Raw genomic sequence first — 18,318 nt, 5'->3', positions numbered from 1 at the left:
TTAATCTGTAAAATGAGAATCTGCAAGATTTTATATATCCTATGGCTGCTCAATTAAATCATTAAAAAAAACATAAAATAAAAAAAACTCAGCTATTGGCCTATATAGTTGCACAAGGGACAAATATAATTGCTTTGAGAATATTCCTTCTTCTCGCTGCAGGCTATGCTTTGCCAAGCATTAATGTTTTTCAGAGAGGAGTTCTGATTGTATCTTCCTTCCATGAATCATAAAACTTATTTTAGTCAGGTTAACTCTAGAAAGCCTCATTTACAAATGCAGTGCAATGTGAAATTTTTGGATGCAGGCTCCTGTAGTGCAATGTGCAATTTTCAGAATACCAGCTCCCAGAGGTCATTTACTGCATGCAGCATAGTGCAAGGTACAAACATTTTTTGTTTCATGCCCTGTAAGTAGCTGCAAGTTTTTGCATTCCAGAATGCAAGGACCTGCACTTCCTCTATTAATACATTGCTGCATGCAATTTTACAGTGCTGAATTCATTTGGGCTGAAGGAGGCTGGTGCCCCCCATCCTGTGTGATGCATAGTTCAATGGCTGTCTTTATCATTTACCTTAGATCAGTTGTTTTTAAAGTCCACAAAGCAGCATATTTTCCTAGAATTATAGCAGCAAATCAGGCGTATGCAAAGAAGCTCCCATTGCAATTTGCACTTGCAGCAGTATGCATGCATATGCTTTTTGGATCTCAAGTATATTGTCGTAACCAGTTTCAAAGTGGGGATGAAATTGCCAATGCATGAAGCTTTAATAAAGGGATTGGCCATTAAATTAAAGCGATACTGACACGTTCCTATAAAAATCATAGGAACGTGTCAGGATAAAGTAAGTGCTGCAAAAGGAATCATTTCCCTCAAAGCCCCCCAGCAAACTTGTGTGTTACTGACTCGCTGATAGTAGTAACTGATCTTCCGGGTTGCTTCAGAGACGCTGGCCTGGGCAGGGCCGGATTTACATAGTGGGTGCCCCTAGGCCCACAACTGTTCATCGCCCCTGTCCCCTCCAGTGGATTGGCACATGGAAAATATAAAAAATAATTGTATCTCCAGCGTATCCCCAGTGTTTTTGAACCAATGTGGGTGTGGTTGGGCAGCATGCCGTCCCCCTAAAATCATGCCGCCCTAGATGGCCTTTCCACAAATCCGGGCCTGGGGGTGGAGTGAACCTTTCATAGGATTAATTCCTGTTTTCATTCGTAACAGCCTACGGAAGGATCGCGCCGCCCCCAGCCCAGTGTCACTGAAACGGCTCAGAAGGACTTTTAGCTGTGTCGGAGGGTCTGGTGAACACAGGTTTGCAGGGGGCTTTGAGGGAAACGATTCCGTGTGCAGCATTGACTTGATACTGACACGTTCCTATGATAGTTATAGGAACATGTCAGTATCACTTTAAAGGAACAAAACCATCAAAACATTAAAATAAAAAATAATGCAGTGTTGCTCTGCGCTGGTAAAACTGGTGTGTTTGCTTCAAAAACTCTACTATTGTTTATATAAATAAGCTGCTGTGTAGCAATGGGGGCAGCCATTCAAAGGAGAAAAGGCTCAGGTAACACAGCAGATAGTAGATAAGCTCTGTAGAACATAATGATGTTATCTGTTATCCACTATTTAACCTGTGCCATATAGCCCTTTTCCACCATTGTTGCACAGTTTATAGTTTATATAAACTATAGTAGTGTTTTTGAAGCAAACAGATTGGTTTTACCAGTGCAGGGTAACAGTAGATGATATTTTTATTACTATAACTGCTGTCATTTTTTGGTGTTACTGTTCCTTTAATGCTAGTGGAACCCTGTAACTGCAGCCACATCCAACCTGGTGGTAATGCCAGGGTTCCCTTGTGTCAAGGCATGTGCTTATGTCAAATTCATCTATACAGACAGACTAAGTGGGTGCTTAGGTGGTGGACACATATTGCTAGGAAGTGTGGGCTCAAGGTGTGGCCAATTTATGCATATAGCTCATAGTTTGCCGATTTTTACGACTTCCATTACAGGCATATCTTGTGGCGTTTCAGTTTTAAAGGCTCTTTTAGATAACAAACGGTTAAGATTGAACTGTTTGTATATTTTGTTTGAAAGGAAATACACTTTTGTTTCACCAAATTGTCCTTTCATACTTTAAGTTCCGGCGCTTTAACAGAATGCGGAAGTCGTCTGACCCCTTGTACGCAGAGCAGGGCCATTAATGGGGTGGCTGTGCACAGATCCAGCTGTGAGCCAAACTGGCATATCCCAAATATTCACAGGAAGAGCAAACACAATAACAGACAAGAAAACCTGAGAACATAAGGGACTCACATCCTCTGGTTTAACACAATTGAATATGTTGGTGCCTTTGAAGGTAACATATCAATCAACAATGTTTTGAAGGCAAATAAAAATTACATGTTTGTTTCCTTTTTCTGTAGTATTTTCAGTTTGTACAAGATGCCATCATGTGAAGTAGGTGGACTGAACTATACAGAATAAAATAAAGGGACAATATATCCCCCTTGTCCAATACGAGTTCTATGAATAGAAATAGATATGGTTTCTGTTATTTCTTGCGCTTGAATTGAAAGTATTTACATTTTCCAACTTTCTGGTTCTTTGTAGCAAGTGCAGGAGAGGTAAAAGTTATCCTTCCTAAGTTAAGCCTAGTTATGTTCTCCTTATCTGTAAATTTGAGATACAGGCTGAGAATGGAACTCCCTTATTTTTTTGCTTATTATAATTTAACATTTTCCCTGCCAAATGATGTAGGTCCTACATCACGGGCAAACAAATTGACATCCTGCTAACAATGTGTTGACTGAGTTTCCAGATTTAAGGTTACAATATGGAAAAAAAAAAGTTGCCTTGCAACCCTCTTCCTGGCAGGCAAAGGGTTAAGCAATTGAAATACATATTTGGTCATTTTCCAGCTAGTGGAATGACTGAATCACTTGGGGAGCTCTGAGCGCCTTTGATGACCATTTCAAGTCTTTGCTGATTTGGTTTACCTGGTGGTAAACAAAATCATTATGATCCAGTTGTTTGGGCCCAGAACTAACTGAGGTCACAGAAGCATACCTCCCAACTAATCAGTTTTCTGCAGGACATTCCCTATTTTGACAGCTCAGCCGGCAGTCCTGGGTTCTTACTGAAATGTCTCGACTTTCTCCTTGATCTCCTGCACTGACTCAAGAAAAATATATAACGTTTCTGAAACTTTATTAAAATTTTTGGTAGAGAGACCAGAACAGGCAGCAGTTGCACTTAGATACTTTTGTAACAATTTAAGATAAGCAATGAAACAATTGGACCTATTTAAGATAAGCAGGTCTCATGGGAGTACTGAGACTAACATCTTAAAGGGCAATTCACTTTAATTAGCAACACTGTTATAACACATAAAACATTGCACTAAAACTTCCAGAAATGTGTTAAAACTTTCATAACCTACTAGATTTTGTAAAATTAACATGGTAATTAGGGGGTGTGGCCATAAATGGGCATGTCCACAAAAATTAAAATGTTTTTGTGCCTCTTTTCTTTTTTCACATGTTGGGAGGTATGCAGAAGAAGCTTATTAGGACCCATTGAAAACTGAAAAAAATTTCAAAAAAAAGTCTGGCATTTTGCTCCATACATTGGCTAATAAGCTGTTGACTCTGTTTGGAGTGTCAGAGTTGGTAACTTTCTACTGAAACTGATACAAAGAGCTATGGACAAGGCTTTTGCTTTAGGGCCTCGGTTTCACTATTGTGACGCCAAGTCACAAAATGTCACCTAGCGCTGAAGCAGAAGCAGGCAAACCTAGTCTATGTGCAGATGAGAGCACATAAGCACTGGCTTCCCAGGCTGGGCTCACTCTCCCAAGGGCTGCATGTTCCATGCACTTACAACATGTAGTGCGGAGGAGGAAGAGGGAGAACACTGCAGCACGCGTTTCAAATCCCCCTCATTCTTCTGCACTATGGAGGAGCCAGCCATGCAGCCGCCCAGAGCATCCAGCTCCACAGCGTGCACACGCAGCAATCCCTGTCCTCAAGAGCAAGCCATTCACCATAGGAAATCCTCCATCTTTCACCTTTCGCTTCACTAGCATCCACTCCTGTTGCCAGATGGTTCTAGCGCCAGGTCCCTTAGACGCGAAACCCCTGTGCGCTCGCGAGCATGCTCTCAAGCTGACACTGACTCAAGTATAACCCGAGGTAGACTTTTCCAGCACATTTTGGGTGCTTAAAAACTCGACTTATACTCGAGTATATACGGTACATGAGGTTTCTAACACTGGTTTGTATGCAGACTTTTTTTTCACGGATGCACAATTGGGAAAAATAGAACAAGTGATTATTCTTTTTTTTTTCTTTAACTTATATTTATAATATGTGCCCAAAAGAACTGGAAGTTTGGGGGAAAGTTTCTGCTTTTTAAGATTTGTTCAACCAAGATTTTGTCTAACCAAGCAGGGGCTAACATTGGCTGCTGACTAAGCAACTTTATGCATGGCCCAGAATGACAGCCTGCAAAACCAATATCTCGTCAGGCATTGGCCAGATATTTATTGGGCAGCTTTAGAGAAAAAGTACACTGGCAGGTCTGTATCTGTAATTGTATAGTTGATCTGGGACCCAAAAATCAGATCAGCCTTACCTGTGTAGACAGATTGTGCAAAGATACAATCATTTAGTGCCCTCGCCAAATAAGTGCATATTTCTGTGTATGACCAGCTTTTTTTGTGATTTTAGCATCCCATGACAAGTATTTGTGGCACATAACAGCCTTGAGTGTTTACCATGAATATACTGATGCCTGGCTCACACAGACCAGCCACTAAAAGTGCTCTACAAACAACAACGTGAAATCTCTGGAAAAAAGGTTAATGTTTAACTTAAGCACCGGCTGGCGTGCTAACAGGTGCTGTATATTTGTAGCTGAATCACATGTCACGCTGTTCTCTCACGCACTCCACCATAAACATATCTCTATAAAGAATATATTACTCAGATCTGTGCATGCCTATCTATGTAACATGATCTGCATAACCGCCTACAGGGCTTGACAAATCCCAACAGCCAGGTAACAATGGATCATAAAATTTCATTCCTGATTTGTATACTCATACAAGACTGTAAAAATACAGGGGTTGGCACATACATCACATTCATAGGGTTGCCACCTGGCTGGTATTTTACCGGCCTAGCCTTTTAAACACCTGCTAAGGCCGGGGCTGGTATTACAAATGTATTTGTAATTTTATTTATTTGTAATTTGTAATATCGTTAACAAAAGACAAAAGCCTTGGCTCTCCAGTGGAAACGTATTTTTCTTCGTCTTCTGGCCATTGCGTGGTGTGCTCCCGCCCCCTTTTGCAGCACTACCCATGGCTCTGCCCCTTTTTGTGCCACGGCCCACCCCTCTAGTTCCCTCCCCCACCACTGGCGGGTAAAATATTTTTGAAAATTTGAAAAGGTGCCATACCCTACACATTCATCATTTTTTTTCTTTTTCCGGTGTAAGAAACAGTTTATATTTATAAATGATTGAGCACCTTGGGGGTTATTTATTAAAATCGGAATGTTAAAAAAATCTATTTTTTTTTCCACTAGAAAACTCGAATTTTTAGAGGAAAAAAAAAGCTTGCATTTTTCAATCAATCTGAAAATGTACAGGTCTCAGACCTGTCGAGGTCCTGTATAAGTCAATAGGAATGGCACCTAGTTTTCGTGGTCGTCGCTGGGTGTAGCCGAAAAATCTGACTTTTCCTGGGTTTTTGGGCAAAAACTTATAAGCAATTTGTGAAAAAATTCAGAAAAATTTGAGTCATTCTGGAAAAATCCCGAAAAAGTTTGAGTGATTGTCGTTTTTGCTCAAGTTGATCCGATATCCGATTAAATCAAGTTATTTTTATTAATTTATTAAAGGAAGATTGTATTGACTTACCTGAAACGCCGTGCCGGTGCTCCTATCAGCAGAAAACTGCACCGGCCCGGGGATATTCCAGTGAGCATCACGGAGTGATCCACTTCCGTCTCCAAATTTCCCGGGGCAAACACGTGCACAGTTGAACGAAATAGCCGACTTTTTAGTTAAAGTTCGGCTTTCTACTGTGCATGCGCAGCCACGCATAGAAGGAGGAAGACGGAAGAAGATCGCTCTGTTGTGCTCATTGGGCCGGTGCAGTTTTCTGCTGATAGGAGCACTGGTCCGGGGGGTTTCAGGTAAGTCAGTACAATCACTTGGGGGTGCCTAACTTTTGGCACCCCCAAATGCTGCAAGCATTTCCTTTTTGTTTCTTTGCCATGGCGCATAAGCTGTAACAGCAGGCCCAGATTTGTGGAAAGGTCACCAAGGTCCGGCCTAGGGCGGCAATATTTTAGGGGGACGAAATTTGTGGATGATGAAAATTGTGCAAATAAAAGGTAGGGGGACGGGGGCGACAAAAGTCAGCGGGCCTAGGGGTGTCCTCTGTGTAAATCCGGCCCTGTGTAAAAGAAAGTCTTTTGCTGTAAGTCAGGGTTATCCCTTCTGTATAGTCTAATAAGCAGAATGTAGGAGCTCCATTCATATTTATGTTATAATAATTAGTCTTATACTTTATTGTCTAAACTTGTAAGTGAATATAATGTAGCAAAATATGAGTGACCCAAGGCTATGAGCACTGGGTTCTGCGTAACATTATATTATTTACATTTAGTTGAGCACATGCTCAGTTCTATCTATTCACTGCTTTGATCCATTCATTTTTATTGAAAACTGATCTAGTCCTTAGTCTATCTACTGGACAAAGTCAGTATTTTGAGTTCATTCTAGCCACTTAATAGGCGGACCAATAAACTTTTAATCAGTTTTTAGTGATTTGCAGCTAAATATGTTTAGTATACTGTATGTACTTTATATCAAGAGTGACTTTTCCATGGCTTGTAGTGTCCACTGATTTTTGTCATTTACTGTAATTAAATCCCAAAGACAGAGCCCCTCTATTCTACTATAGTAAAATGTTTTAGTTGGTTTTTTGGTGCCATTCTGGCACAGCAGTACTATTTGCCTGACCTCTTAAACAGAAGGATTATTTAGAATGCCTTTGAACTTGATCATTTTGACCTCTGTATCCTAGCTGCAAGATATTTTAAATTCCTCACTCTTACTGTGTAAATCCTAAATGGTTTCTGCTCAGTTTGAGGTTCTTTTCATACTTGTAGGATTAGAATTATTTATGCTTTCTTCATTTTTGTGTATTGATACCTTAATAAAACGTGCATACACATGTCTGCCCTAAGATGGTTTGCAATGAGTCTTGTGTATTTATGTTTTTGGCTGTAATGCGATGTGGTCACAATATACACACACCTTCAAATCTGTTATTATCATTCAGCTAAAGTGTTATTTTCTAACTACTAACGTATGCATATTAGGCGAGGGAAAGGAAAAAGTGGGTAAAAAATATTTTACTTTCTTGCTTTGTGAAAAAATTCATGTGATTTCCTTTCCTGAACTTAATTTGCATATGCAAATTAGGATTCAGATTCAGTTCGGCCAGGTACAAAGATTTGGCCAAATCCTGCTGAAAAAGCCAGAATCTTGGCCAAATCCCGAACTGTATCCTGCATCCCTAGTTATCATAAGTGCAGTGGGCAGGAAGGGACCATTTGAGGTCTTGTCATGCTTTATAATCATGTAGACAGACTAATATTACAAATACAATCCCTGTAAACATTTTTGTAAAGGTTATGATTGTTTTCCAATAAGTTCAATTAATTTCTATTTTTTCTTGCAGAATGTTTTGGCCAAAGCTCTTTATGATAATGTGGCTGAGTCACCAGACGAGCTGTCTTTTCGCAAGGGGGATATCATGACTGTACTTGAACGAAACACTCAGGGTCTTGATGGCTGGTGGCTTTGCTCTCTACATGGAAGACAGGGAATTGTCCCAGGAAACAGGCTGAAAATTCTGGTTGGAATGTATGACAAGAAGCAGGGTTCTGGTGACCAGTGCCAGCAGAAGTCTCAGCAACAACCACAGCAGCAGCCACCCCAAACTCCACTAACTTGTCAACACCAGGGAGTCTATAATGTGGTCACATCAACAAATCAGTATACACCAATGCAATCTGCTTACCAGAGTCCAGGTGGAGAAAATGTGTATTTGATGCCAGCACTTTCTAAGGGGCAGCAGGGGCTCTATCAGAACCCTCAGGGGCAACCGCATCCAGGTCAAACAACACCATCAAAACAAGCCACCTTGTACCAGAACCAGCCTGCTCAGCACCAGTTTCCAGGCCAAGAACAAGACATCTATCAAGTCCCACCATCTATGAACCAACCACAGGAGCTCTACCAAGTTCCAGTGGGATCCACAAGCCCTCCTCAGCTTCAGGATGTCTATCAAGTCCCACCTTCTTCTGGAACAGTACAAGACATATATCAGGTTCCATCTTCAATGACCTCTTCACAGGAAATATATCAAGTACCACCATCCATGGATATGAGGGGAGCGGAGGTCAGGAAGATGCCTGGAAAGGTACAGTCTAATTTTAATGGGTTACTTTTTTAAATTAAGCAATGGTTATTTTCTAATGTCTGTGTTTTGCTTACACACAAATTGGTAGACTTAGTTGGTAATTGCATAGAATCAAAATTCACATATAGTGAATAATGTACCCCCTACACCTACATTATTTACAATATATTAATTTTTATGAACAAATAGAATAGAAACTTATACAATAACATTAAAGTTTCAGGAAGAAGGAGGTCCTGATTTACAGAGTTCACTTCAGAATTTAAAGTGTTTAAGTTAAGCTATGTAATTCAGTACTGTTTAAAAAGTTGTTGGCATTTTCTGTGCTTGCATTTCCGGATACATGATTCTATTCTGGCTCCATATTAGAGCTATTGTCCCATAAGGCAGTAGAATCAATCGCTCTTTATCTAAATGGCTCACTAACATATGCTGTATACTATATTCCTGGCTGTTGCTGATTTAAATAATAAGATAAGGGGGGCTTAGTTGAAGAAAATTAAATGGATGAACTAGTAAACTATATCAATATATAAAATATATGGATGCACCGAATATAGGATTAGGAAGAATCCAAGCCTTTTTCCACAGGATTCAGTTGAATCCAAGTGCCTGCCTAACTGAATCTGAACCCAAAAAGGCAAAAAATTGCTGCTTGTGCCTAGTCTTTTACAGTGCTGGATTCTGTTTAAAGTTGGACTGAATCCTGGGTGAAGGATTCTGAATTTGGCGGAATCATGAATAGATGTATTTGGTGTATTCCTAATAATAATAATATTTTTTTAAGCACATTCCTTCTATACTTAGAGGAGTATAATGCATTGACACATTCTTGTTTTTCACACAATAAGTTCCCTATAAATTTATAAATAAATCTATATTTATGATCCTTAAATTGGCCCTTTATTAGGATATACATTATTTATTGTTTAAGTGGCTGGCATTTTGAGTTTAAGCCACTTATATAATAGACAAGTTTATTTTCCAGGGAAAAGGGATAACATGCAGCGGTCAGGTCACTAATTATAAATGACTCCCAATTATTATTGAACATAAATCCCATGCAGATGGGCAATGTGTGTCTGGCAGTCATTGCACATGAGCTCAGTGTCTGTGCCCAGCAGTTGTGCAAAGGGACAATGTAATCCTCTGCGTGACAGAAGCTCTGTGAAATTTTTAAATTACTGTGAAAATTGTATCTGTATTGAGACCTGTTTTATAAAAAGAAGGGCTTTTCAAAATCAAGTAGACAGGAAAATCAGACCATGTAATAACAGGATTGAAAGGATCTTTGAGAAATATATTATTTGTGTCTCTACATTTGGAGATTCACACATAACATCTGCAGTTTAATATTTTATCATACATAAAATAGCAGAGGCAATGAGGTTCAGATTGGGCCTACTCAGAATTGTATATATGGTTTCGTCTGTAAGATGCAGTAGGATGTGAAAAATAAATTGCTTAATCTCTGTAAGACTTCTGTCAATGAAATCTGTTTAGTTACTATTAAGGGCAGTGTCCATCACAGTAAGGTTGCCATGGCACTGACGCCCTGTTACACAGTTGTACAAAGGACACCATTACATGAAGCAGATGTGTAATAGGCACCACATATAGAATGCTGTAGGCATCTCACATTGATTGCTAAAAGTTACATTTGTTTAAATGGGTGAACTGTTTGTCCCCTCATCTGCTCTGCTTTCCTTCCATAACTTTTCCATAATGGCATATCTAATATTTTATAGCTGCAGTTTCAGGAATTGGCTTACGAGGAATCAGTATGTTTATGGGACATGCTAATTCAAGTGTCTATTGCATTCACACGCCATGGACAATATAGGACCCTGGTGCTACAAGACAGCAGTTCTAATCACTGCCCAGGTCCACAAAACCACCAAAACACCCAATGATTTTTATAGATTTAAAAAAGTTTGTATTGTTTTGCTCTTGATTTTTTTTGTTATCCCGAAAAGCAACAACAAATATTGGTCCTATGCAGTTGGCCTAAAATTTAAATTGATACATTGGTAATGTTATGGACCCCTTTATATTTTCTCCCACATATAAACATTAACATGAATAAGGCCCAATACAGGCTGCTTGATAAATATAATTATTAGAAACAGCAGTTGTCTGGTAATCTGCTTTCCTACTGTTGAGGTGTGTAAAATATACCAAACTGCCATTTGGGATATGGCACATGGGACTTTTTGATTAATGGCTGCATTTGGGAGCATTGGGTGCAATTTACTCACCCTAAAATAATAAACCACTTTTACTTCAAAGTTACAACTATCATAACTATCACAACTATCACTATGAGTGTACATAGGGCCAGTTCTATGTGACAACAGTTTCTATGTCACATAACCACTTTTACTTCAAAGCCCCAGCCATACTTACAGTAAATAGCGTGTACATAGGACCAGTTCTATATCACAAAATAGTGGTGGCCTGCAGGATGCTAGGTGGACAGCACTGTGTTAGAGTGGCTTAAAAGCAGGATTTGGAGCACAAATGAGCATTCACACAGTAGCAGCTCTTGTTTTGCTATATATTGTAATAACTATAATACATGCTTATGTAAGGAAAGGCACTTGTGATATTCACAAATATATTTGTACAGTTGTACCTCATCTCCCTGCCTGGTGGCAGTGTAAGAGTTGGTTCTGGACAATGGGCCAAACAATTCTACCACATTTACACAACAAGCACTCCCCCTTGTCCGCGGGGGCTTGTGATTTCACACACTGCAATAACCGAAACACTGTTTCGGCCAATTTGCATCAAAGGTCTGTGTTCTTTTGCATTTTTTAATTCTAGTTTGTTGAATTCAGGTTTAGTAAGGGTGAGTTCACGAGGAAACTTCGGGCTTTAGCGCAGGGGACTTTTCATTATAGCAGATGGGAAGACACGCAGAGGCAGTTCGTGGAAATTGTTGCCCAGAAGAAGAGGCGATTAGTCGCCAGGCGACAAAATCTCCCCGAATCTCCTCGTGTGAACTAACCCTTAGAGAGACCTTTCATTTTGTTGAGCACTTTGTTAAACATATGCTGATAGAGCAAAACCCTTGTCTGTAAAGGCTTTCTGCGTGTTTTCTACTTACCTGAGCACTGATGACAAACTGTTGTGATTCCTTAGCAAACCACCATAGGTTGTGAGTAGTGTGTGACTGAATGGAGTGCATGGAATGGGGTGTATGGAGTGTGTGACTGAATGGGTGTGCTGAGTGTGTCACTGAATGGGGTGTGTGGAGTGTGTGACTGAATGAGGTGTGTGTGAAGTGTGTATCTGAATGAGGTGTGTGGATTGTGTAACTGAATGGGGTGTGTGAAGTTTGTGACTGAATGGGGTGTGTGGAGTGTGTGACTGAATGGGGTGTGTGGAGTGTGTGAATGTGGTTTACAGATTTGTCCCTTGTCACCGCCAGTATGTAGGCACAGTGTCACAAGAGACAATTGTTCTGTGCAAAGTTGCAGGCAGCCATCACAGTAAATGGTTTCAGGATTTCACTATATTGTGGTTTCTCCTCCTCCTCTCCTCATGTAGAGTACATTCCTCAGAGCCTGGTAATCCCTTGCACTGTAAGGAATGTCAGATGGGAAGATCAGAAAGCTCTTGAATGTGGCCAGATTCCCCCTGCAGTAAGAGATGTAAGAGCTGCTGCAGGGAAAGGTCAATGGAATGAGCCATAAAAATCACACAGCAAACAACTGGTTTATTTGACTTACAGAATTTATTTGCATTGCTTTTGCAGATCAGGATAGATTGAACAACATTTAGAATTTTTTTGCTTCTGTTATAAAATAGTAGTTTGCAACATTATGAACATTTAAAAACAATATCATATAAATGTGCCCAAAACTGTTCTGCAGAGATTCTTTGCTCTGAATTTAATTCAGAGAGCTGTCATTTTTATTATAGAGTTAATATGTCTCGATTTTCCAGGGTGGGGGGCAAAGTCATCAACCAAAAGCTAATGATAAATTTGTTGCACTGTACACAACAAGATAATGAGTTATATAATTTGGCAAAACAGCGCCATCCTTATACCAATCCTGTTATTCATGCGGGTGCAGGGTCAATATCTGTATCAGATACATGGGAACTCATTTTATTTAAGATTCATTCAACTCATCCAGCCTATAAGAAAGTGCCCCATCAGACACAAAATGCGTTTACCCTAAATCTTTTTTTTTACATTTATAATTACAGTATTTTGCCTTGCAATATTTGTTGAAGTTTCTGCAGATAACCATATATGGACATCAATTTCTAATTCAGCTACTTACCTACTACTTTTATTTTCAAACAGCTGATCACTAAATGCTAACTGCTGATTTGCTGCTATAAGTTACTAGACAATTAGAACATTTAATACCATTTATTACATTACGCACTGAGTTAGACTGAAAATTCAAGCAGCGGTGCATACACACAACAGTACAGATGACAGGAAAGTCATCTGTATTTTCAGCTAGGAGGAAAAAAATAATACAGGTATGGGATCTGTTATGTGGAAACCCGTTATTCATAAAGCTCTGAATTACGGAAAGGCTGTCTCCCATAGACTCCATTTTATCCAAATAATCCAAATTTTAAAACATGATTTCCGTTTTCTATGTAATAATGAAACAGTAGCTTGTACTTGATCCAAATTAAAGGGATCCTGTCATCGGAAAACATGTTTTTTTCAAAACGCATCAGTTAATAGTGCTACTCCAGCAGAATTCTGCACTCAAATCCATTTCTCAAAGGAGCAGACAGATTTTTTTATATTCAATTTTGAAATCTGGGGTTAGAAATGTTGTCAGTTTCCCAGCTGCCCCTGGTCATGTGACTTGTGCCTGCACTTTAGGAGAGAAATGCTTTCTGGCAGGCTGCTGTTTTTCCTTCTCAATGTAACTGAATGTGTCTCAGTGAGACATGGGTTTTTACTATTGAGTGTTGTTCTTAGATCTACCAGGCAGCTGTTATCTTGTGTTAGGGAGCTGCTATCTGGTTACCTTCCCATTGTTCTTTTGTTTGGCTGCTGGGCGGGGAAAAGGGAGGGAGTGTTATCACTCCAACTTGCAGTACAGCAGTAAACAGTGATTGAAGTTTATCAGAGCACAAGTCACATGACTTGGGGCAGCTGGGAAATTGACAATATGTCTAGCCCCATGTCAGATTTCAAAATTGAATATAAAAAAATATGTTTGCTCTTTTGAGAAATGGATTTCAGTGCAGAATTCTGCTGGAGCAGCACTATTAACTGATTCATTTTGAAAGAAACAATTTTTCCATGACAGCATCCCTTTAAGGAAAGATCTGTTATCTGGAAAATCCCAGGTCCCAAACATTCTGGATAACAGGTACCATACCTGTACAGGAAAAAACCACAATAATTCAATTTACAATGGAAGAAATAGGCTGCAAAAACAGATAAGTGGAAAAAGCATGCTTAACTACAACAATATAATCATCCTTAAAGGGGAACGCCACAAAAGCATAACTTAAGCTTTTTGAAAAGTAAACATAATTTCAAGCAATTTTGCAATATACATCAATTAAAAAATATGCAGACTTTTCATGATTTTTAATGGTTTCTGACAGTTCCCTAAGCTTAGCCCCCTGCTCTTTAGCTGATCTTTCTGACTTCTTTGCTGAGCTGGCTGACTTCTGTTAATATGGCCATAGACGCAAATATCCGATCGTACGAATTAACGTACGATCGGACTTTCCAATCTCCCGACCCTAGACTAACCATTCAGATCAAAGTCTTACCATTACGATTAAATAAAGTAGTAAAATAAAAGATCAGCCAATGTTCCGCCCCTGACAGCAATCGTACGATAGTTATGTCTGACAAAGCTAGTGACAGTCTCCCTCTGAAAATCGTACAATCGGCAATACATGCAGAGATATTATTGGCAGCCGACAGAAATTTTCTAACCTGTCCGATCGACCAAACGACCGATACATGGTCCACACATGGTCTGAAAATCATACGAATCCACAATTTTTACGATCGGATCATTGCGTCTATGGCCAGCTTTACTTTGTATCAGCAGCCATCTCTCCATAGACTGCATCCTCCAAACCCCACAATTCCCTAACATGTGATTTCAATAAGGAATGGAACATCACAGTGCAATTCATTGTGGGTTATGTAGTTCCTGCATGCTGTCTGTAAGCTGTGGAGAAGTTGTTACAATTTGTAACATCAGTGTTTTAGTCCCTCCTTCCCTCCCAGGATTTCAAATGATGCAGAAAGAGAAGAACTGTAAACCAGTTGGATTTCAGCATAGAAATGGCATTTATTCATACTTTTTGAAGAAACAGGTCAATGTGATGGGCATATTATGGGTTGTGTTATGTGGGCCTCTTTATCAAGTTTTGGTTTGGAAGTCTCTGCTATGCCAATATTACATACCTGATCATATACAGTGGTTCTCATTAAGTTTCTCATGTAGCTACAACCAACCTTTGCCAGCTACATAGTGAATAGCCAGTGACAGCAAGCTCTAGTGGTTTCATGAACAATCTAAACTTAAAAGGGTGGTTCACATTTAAGTATGTTATGGAATTCTAAGCAACTTTTCAATTGGTCTTCATTTTTTGAAAATAGTTTTTTAATTATTAGCCTTCTTCTTCTTCTGACTCTTTCCAGCTTTGAAATGGGGTTCCCTGCCCCCATTTAAACAGCAGATACTCTGTAAGGCTACACATGCATTGCTATTGACACTTTTTATTACTCATTTTTCTATTCAGGCCCTCTCCTATTCATATTCCAGTTTTCCTTATTCCAATCAATGCATGATTGCTAGGGTAGTTTGGACCCTAGCATCCTGCTTGCTGAAACTGCAAACCGGAGAGCTACTGAATAAAAAGCTAAATAAAAAAAAACCCACAAATATATATATATATATAAATATAAATATATATATATATATATATATATATATATATATATATATATATATATATATATATATATATATATATATATATATATATATATATATATATATATAGTTTCCTAGTTAGTTCCCTGACTATAGCAGCATACTATAGTGGTATGTCACACCATAGGAAACACAGTATTCTGTTGTGTTTCAGTCAGAAACTTTGTCATGGTGTAAGTGCACTTTGGACCTTTACAGGGATTGACAGGTTATATTTGTAACATGATACAAATTTTGTTATAAAATCTTTTTTTCTGCCTACTGGGATATAGTGAGATTAATGGTTTCCCAGGAGATTTAGTGATAGGTTTGGGGGAAGTTGTGTGTTAAGCATAGCTTAACTTTCTCAGTGCCATGGCGAGTTTTCCCTCTTTTTAATAAATGTAACCCATGCTTGAAAATATTGTGCCTGCCTTATTTTCTGTTTAGTTTTTAAGATATAAGTGTACCGGTGTGTATTAAAGGTAAATCCAATCACTACTCAAGCTGATAAGCATGCAATTGGCAAACTGTACAACTAGAATATAAATACCCACAGCATGTCATTTGAGTGTATCTTTTTCAAGGTGACCTATATTGGAGTAGACATATGTTAATGACCAGTGAGAATATGGGACAATGCCAGGATTTTTTCTAATTAGTTCCAGATAATGCTTCTAATCTTTGCTACCAGGTAGTCTGGAATTTGCAATCAAATCTAATCCAGAGATAACAAACCTAGTGCTTGAGGCACAAGCAGACATGTACAAAAGGAACATTTAACTCTTTGGATACATGTGTATTCTGGGTGATCGAATCACTCTTCATTAGCAGACCATTTTGTAGTGATTAGTGTCATTTTAGCCCCGGAGCTACAAATTATGACTTTTAGCCTTGTCTCAGTAATCAAAAATATCTGCTCCTAGTACATAGCTTTCTTTTCCCCGTGGAGTTTTTAGTGAGGCTGCTAGGCTAATGTCACATGGATGGCTTGTTTAAAATTAGTTACCATGGAAAATGCTTCCGGTTTACTTAGCAAGAGCCTGTTGCTCTAACGTCACCATGGACATCCTGGAAGATAATCTGCTGTCCACACCCTGATGCCAATAAGTGCTTTAATTGACTAAATATAACCCTGTGTTTCTCTGAGAAGAAAAGTAAAAGCCACTTGTCTGAAAGTTGAAGAAATGCTACGGCTTGGACCCTGAAAGGCAGGCTACTTTATTTACTTACGTGACTGTCTGTTTAAGATAGCTCTGGTGAGGAACAAGCTATTCCAAAGCAACATTCATGTAGCAGGGGCTAGGCTTGTGCAAACCCCTTGGATGTTGTGGACATGCTCAAAGCAGTAAGCTGCATTAGTGCCGGAGAAACAAACATTGGCAAATTCACAACTCAAAGCTAGCTAGTGTGGCTGCAAGTATTACGGCTTACAAAACCGCTCTTTGTATGGTCTCCTGGTTTCAGATTTAACATCTTAAGACATTTCAGACCCTATGTTTTTCTGTTCTGAGTATTGCACATGTTGAAAACTCCTGGGGCAGGGCATTTAGTAAGGTACCCTCCAGTAACTGTAGCCACTAAATTCTCTCTATGACCACCAATGTGCTCCTTAAAGGAGAACTAAACCCTAAACATGAATATGGCTAAAACGGCAATGTTTTATATACTGAACTTATTGCAGCAGTCTAAAGTTTCAACTTGTCAATAACAGCAATGATCCAGGACAGTGGCATAACTACCGGGGGAGCAGGGGGTGCGATTGGGCCAGGACCCGCACCCCCTCAGGGCCCCCCCGGCAGCTTGCACGTCACTGAGTTCTTCAGCCGTTTCCGGGTGTACGGAAGGGGGTGGGGCCCGGCTGCACGTCCCGCGCCAAGGCCCGCCCCCTCTAGTTCCGTTACTGATCCAGGACTTCAAACTTGTCACAGGGGGTCTTGGAAAGTGTGACACTCACATGCTCAGTGGGCTCTGAGCAGCTGTTGAGAAGCTAAGCTTAGGGGTCGTCACTAATTATCCAGCAGAAAATGAAGTTGGTCTGTAATATAAGCTGATGCTACAGGGCTGATTATTAAATTCTGATGCTAATTGCACTGATGTCTGTGCTGCCATGTTGTAATTATCTGTATTAATTACTAATCAGCCTTATATTGTGACATTTCTATTCTATGTGTACTGTATATTGTGAGTGGGTCCCTAAGTTCAGTCAGTGACAGCAGCACAGAGCATGTGCAGTGAATCAGCAGAAAAGAAGATGGGGAGCTACTGGGGCATCTTTGGAAACACAGATCTTTACTGCTAAAGGGCTCTGGTTGCCTTGGGCTGTTACAGAAGCACAAAACATAATGTACAACATTTCTAGCTACTTTTTTAGTTTAACTTTCCTTGTCCTTTAGAAAAATGTGTCTGGTCACACAGCCTTCTTTACACAAACAAACACACACACACACACACACACACACACACTACACAAAAGCCATGAATATCTTGTAAATGATGTCCTTATAAATGGTGACTAGTGATGTCATCAGTTGATAAATTGAGTAGTCATGGCATTTTTTCATAATAAATAAAGTACCTCTTGTTGGATGGTACTTTATGAGTAGTGATGGGCGAATTTATTCGGCAGGCGCGAATTTGCGCGATTCGCCGCCAGCGAATAAATTCGCGAAACGCCAGTGAAAATTCGCCCGAAAATTAGTAAAAAACGAGACGCCGGTGCAGTTTCGCTAATTTTTCGCCATTTCGCGGGAAATTCGGAAATTTTCCGGCGAAACGGCGCAAATTCGCCCATCACCATTTATGAGGATATTAGAAGTAACCTCAGAGTTCTATGATCTGTATGATATATGTCATGGAACTCCTCAGTGACTTATAATA

General features: G+C 39.6%; 1 protein-coding gene across 4 annotated transcripts in view; it reads left to right on the top strand.

Moving 5' to 3' along the window:
* Window positions 1–18,318, top strand: part of bcar1.L (BCAR1, Cas family scaffold protein L homeolog) — an 80,441-nt gene that overhangs the window by 30,487 nt on the left and 31,636 nt on the right. For 2 of the 4 annotated variants that reach the window (XM_018256557.2, NM_001089651.1), the window contains 1 exon segment: window positions 7,766–8,509. In XM_018256557.2, coding sequence (XP_018112046.1) covers window positions 7,841–8,509 — 669 coding nt within the window. In that variant the 5' untranslated portion in view covers window positions 7,766–7,840. 4 annotated transcript variants of the gene reach the window in all.

Source organism: Xenopus laevis, chromosome 4L (genome assembly GCF_017654675.1).
Source record: "Xenopus laevis strain J_2021 chromosome 4L, Xenopus_laevis_v10.1, whole genome shotgun sequence".
In the NCBI taxonomy this organism is placed as follows: Eukaryota; Metazoa; Chordata; class Amphibia; order Anura; family Pipidae; genus Xenopus; species Xenopus laevis.
This window is presented reverse-complemented; position numbering and strand designations above follow the sequence as displayed.